Raw genomic sequence first — 3,421 nt, forward strand, 5'->3', positions numbered from 1 at the left:
TTAAGTAGTATGGCAGGGGTTGATAAGCCGGAAACTGTATCCGGTTTTAGTATTCCGGTTGCATACAGTATATAGGTACCTATACCTAGAAATTTCGTACGTGGTCGTTTTATACATTTAAATATTCTTATAAAATAATTTATGAGATTTAATAGGTACCACTTTTTGATCAGATTCTTTCAACCCTTACTATTTAGAATTTATTTATATTTTCAAAATTGGGAAAAAATAATTAGAAAAATGAAATACTAATATACCTAATAGACAGGTGTAGTCTTCAAGCAGAAATATGTTGTTTTGTTTGCTTCAGACCCCAATAAATTCAATGATAATTGCATTTTTCCTTATTTATTAAAAAAAGAAAAATTTCCTGTTTGTCATTACCTACTGCTTTGACCTCACAAAATAAATTACGGTACAAGCATGTTACAAAGTTTTAAATTACTAATTGGTTTTGGATTTTAACTCTTATTACATTACACTTAATATAGACACTACATCAACATAAATAATTGTATTCATGCTTGGTTGCGGTTTTTATCTGTAGCTAAAGCAAAAAAAAATCGCTATACTACGGTAAAGTGTTTACAACATTAATACTCTGCTCCTTATATCTAATGAATTATTTACTATGAACCAAATAAAGTAAAAAGATAATCAATGAAATTCATTCATATAAATAGGTCCTTGACATTCGACATCCTGACTTTTGTACAAATCAGCAACACTAATATGCATAAATATCAGGTACTTTCAATATAAATACAGAATTTCATACCTACTAAATAAATGAAAGTGATACGTATAAAATTGTAAAATAATTTATAAGTGCATACATGAAAATGCACAAGGACTATTCAAAATAGGAATTAATTTTAATTAAAAGATAAATACATAACTTATTAAAGTTAGATAGGTAGGTACTTTTAATTATTAATAAACTTCTATATTTTGATAAAACTGATAAATAATAAGATTTAAATACTATTCTTTTTCAGAATTATAAATATATGTAAAATTATTCAAGTAATTAGAGCTTTTGCATTGTAGTTAATTATAACATTATTATTATTTATGTGTAATCGCTAATTGAACAATTTACTGCGTAACCTTTTTTGTTTCCATGAACTTGTTTTAACTACAATTTATAACAGAATTTGTAAAAATAGCAGTAATTATTCTCAACGTAAATATTAACATTCATATGTAAGCAAATGAATGAATTCCATTGATAGTTTCCCATTGAATAACTTCCATGTCAAAATTAAAGGGTGGTAAATGAAATAATAAACACTACAACAATAAAAACACTGCAATTGTTTCATTATTACGTTTATCTTCAATTAGGAACAATTGCTATTTGCATTTTTGGTCAAAATATATCTTTTTAAAAAAATGGAGGCCGACTTAACAACTTCGATTTACACCATTATTTTATTGCAACAAAAGTACTTACTCCTCATTTGCCTCGGTCATGGTTTGAATTTAAGAATATCCTACACTTCTTCATCCATTTCTTGCTTAACAACCACATTTTTATACAACATCAAACCCAACAACTTCTCTGCACGGGGACAATCATTGAACTGAATTGTTTAGTTCTTGTCAATCGAGGCAGGCGGCGCTTGCGTTAAGCGCTCTTCGCGGCAAGTGAATGAATCAAATAACCCGCGAAATTTATTGATTTACTTACATTTTAAACTAGGTAAGTGCAATACAGGTCTGTACTATGTATTAATTATTCCCACGATACATTTACGCTAATTTTTAAATTAATTGTTTTACGAATTAAGCTATTGTACTGTTCACCTTTTGATTTCCATTTTCAAAAATAAATCAAATAAATAACACAATTCTTACTAATATTTATTTTATNATAGTGATAGATGCTATAAATAAATAAGATAAATAAAATGAGAAATTGAATCACTTTATATTTATAGTAATACTTACATTTTTCTTCATTTTCATCTAATAAGTTTGTATATTTCTGTCTTAAATGTCTCACTTTTGCACTCTTTTTGTCTCGCTCTTGCAGCAATAGTTTAGTTCGAAACTTTTTTACTTCAATATCTTTCTCTAAAGTGCATAATATGCACTACTACACTTCACCTTTTATTATACCTCCATATTAATAGTATGCATAATTATTCGAAATTAATACTTTTTCCTGTACACATAATAAAGTATCCGGTTTTTTATTTTTGATGTGTATTTTAAAAAATGGAAATTTTCTTAAATACATTTTTACCAATGTACAATACATTACAATTACACAATTGCCAATAAAAAATAAAAAGAGAAATGATAAAACAGTCATAAAAAAGTTACCTCTCTACTTTTTAATTATTTATGCAAACACTGTCAACATTACACGTAAATAACTTGTCTAAAGAGAAATAAAAGTTTTTGAACATTTAATTTTAGGGTTCAATAAGTGGTAGAGTAGAAAGATATATAAGAAATGGGAAGCGATAGCAAATTTTACTTTATAAAGACTTTATACGAGAAATAAACGGGCAAAGTAATTCAATAGTTTTAAGAAAGCAATATGAGCCAGACTAAGATGCGACAATACAGAAAGGGTTTTTAAAGAAACGTAATGGATGACTTTGTAGATCACGTGAAGCAAGAGAAGAAACACTGGTCCACTTGCTATGCAATAGAAATGCAAAACTATGAAAAAATAAACAAGCTAGACGATGATATGAGAGACTTAATAATTGAAAAATTAATGTACAAGATTTGAGAGACAACCTGTGTATACATAATTAAAGTAAGACAAGAAAGACAGAGAAAGCAATTCTAATTCGAATGTAAGGCTGAGAGTATGAAGCAGAAAATTTGTAAGTAATAAGTGAGAAATTTAATTATGTAAAAATTTATATGAAAACAAATTTAAGGTAATAAATTACTTATTTTATAGGTGAATTGACCATTCTAAATTTTTTGATTACAAATCCGTTATTGGTAAAAAAATTTTGTCAATAGAAATTAAAAAAAATGCTTCAAAAAGGAATGTGCCTCTAATAATGCTCAGTACATCATATTCAGCTATTATTAGACGATTGCATATCAAACAAAATGTAACTGTAAAAAAAGCTACCAATTTTATTAATACGATAATATCTTAACACCTTTAATAAGAACTGTAAAGCAAATATTCCTGCACTATGCTAACAAATCACAGTAAAACATTAATCAATTAAATACAATTTAATATAATAAAGATCCAATTTAGTAACAAAATTTAAAAAAAAAAATCTAAATGAGCTTTTTAATGTTTATATTTATCTACATATTTCATTTCGTAAACATTAATTTTTATTTTTTGAATATATAATTTTTTGAAAATTTATGTTACCATAAAAAAGTCTCCGATAATACAATAAATAGCAATTCTCAACAAAGTTTAACGAAT

The 3,421-nt window shown here is 26.3% G+C and overlaps 1 protein-coding gene across 2 annotated transcripts in view; it reads right to left on the minus strand.

Annotated features, from left to right (window-relative positions):
* The window catches only part of LOC108744676 (sprouty-related, EVH1 domain-containing protein 1), a 15,360-nt gene that overhangs the window by 8,691 nt on the left and 3,248 nt on the right, over positions 1–3,421 (minus strand). The window contains exon 1 of one of the 2 annotated variants that reach the window (XM_018480561.2): positions 1,457–1,604. The exons of the other annotated variant lie outside the window; for it this stretch is intronic. Coding sequence (XP_018336063.1) covers positions 1,457–1,476 — 20 coding nt within the window. The 5' untranslated portion in view covers positions 1,477–1,604. Of the gene's footprint in view, positions 1–1,456; positions 1,605–3,421 lie in introns of those variants that run through there. 2 annotated transcript variants of the gene reach the window in all.

This window comes from Agrilus planipennis, unplaced genomic scaffold, assembly GCF_000699045.2.
Source record: "Agrilus planipennis isolate EAB-ADULT unplaced genomic scaffold, Apla_2.0 scaffold16, whole genome shotgun sequence".
NCBI classification, from domain to species: domain Eukaryota; kingdom Metazoa; phylum Arthropoda; class Insecta; order Coleoptera; family Buprestidae; genus Agrilus; species Agrilus planipennis.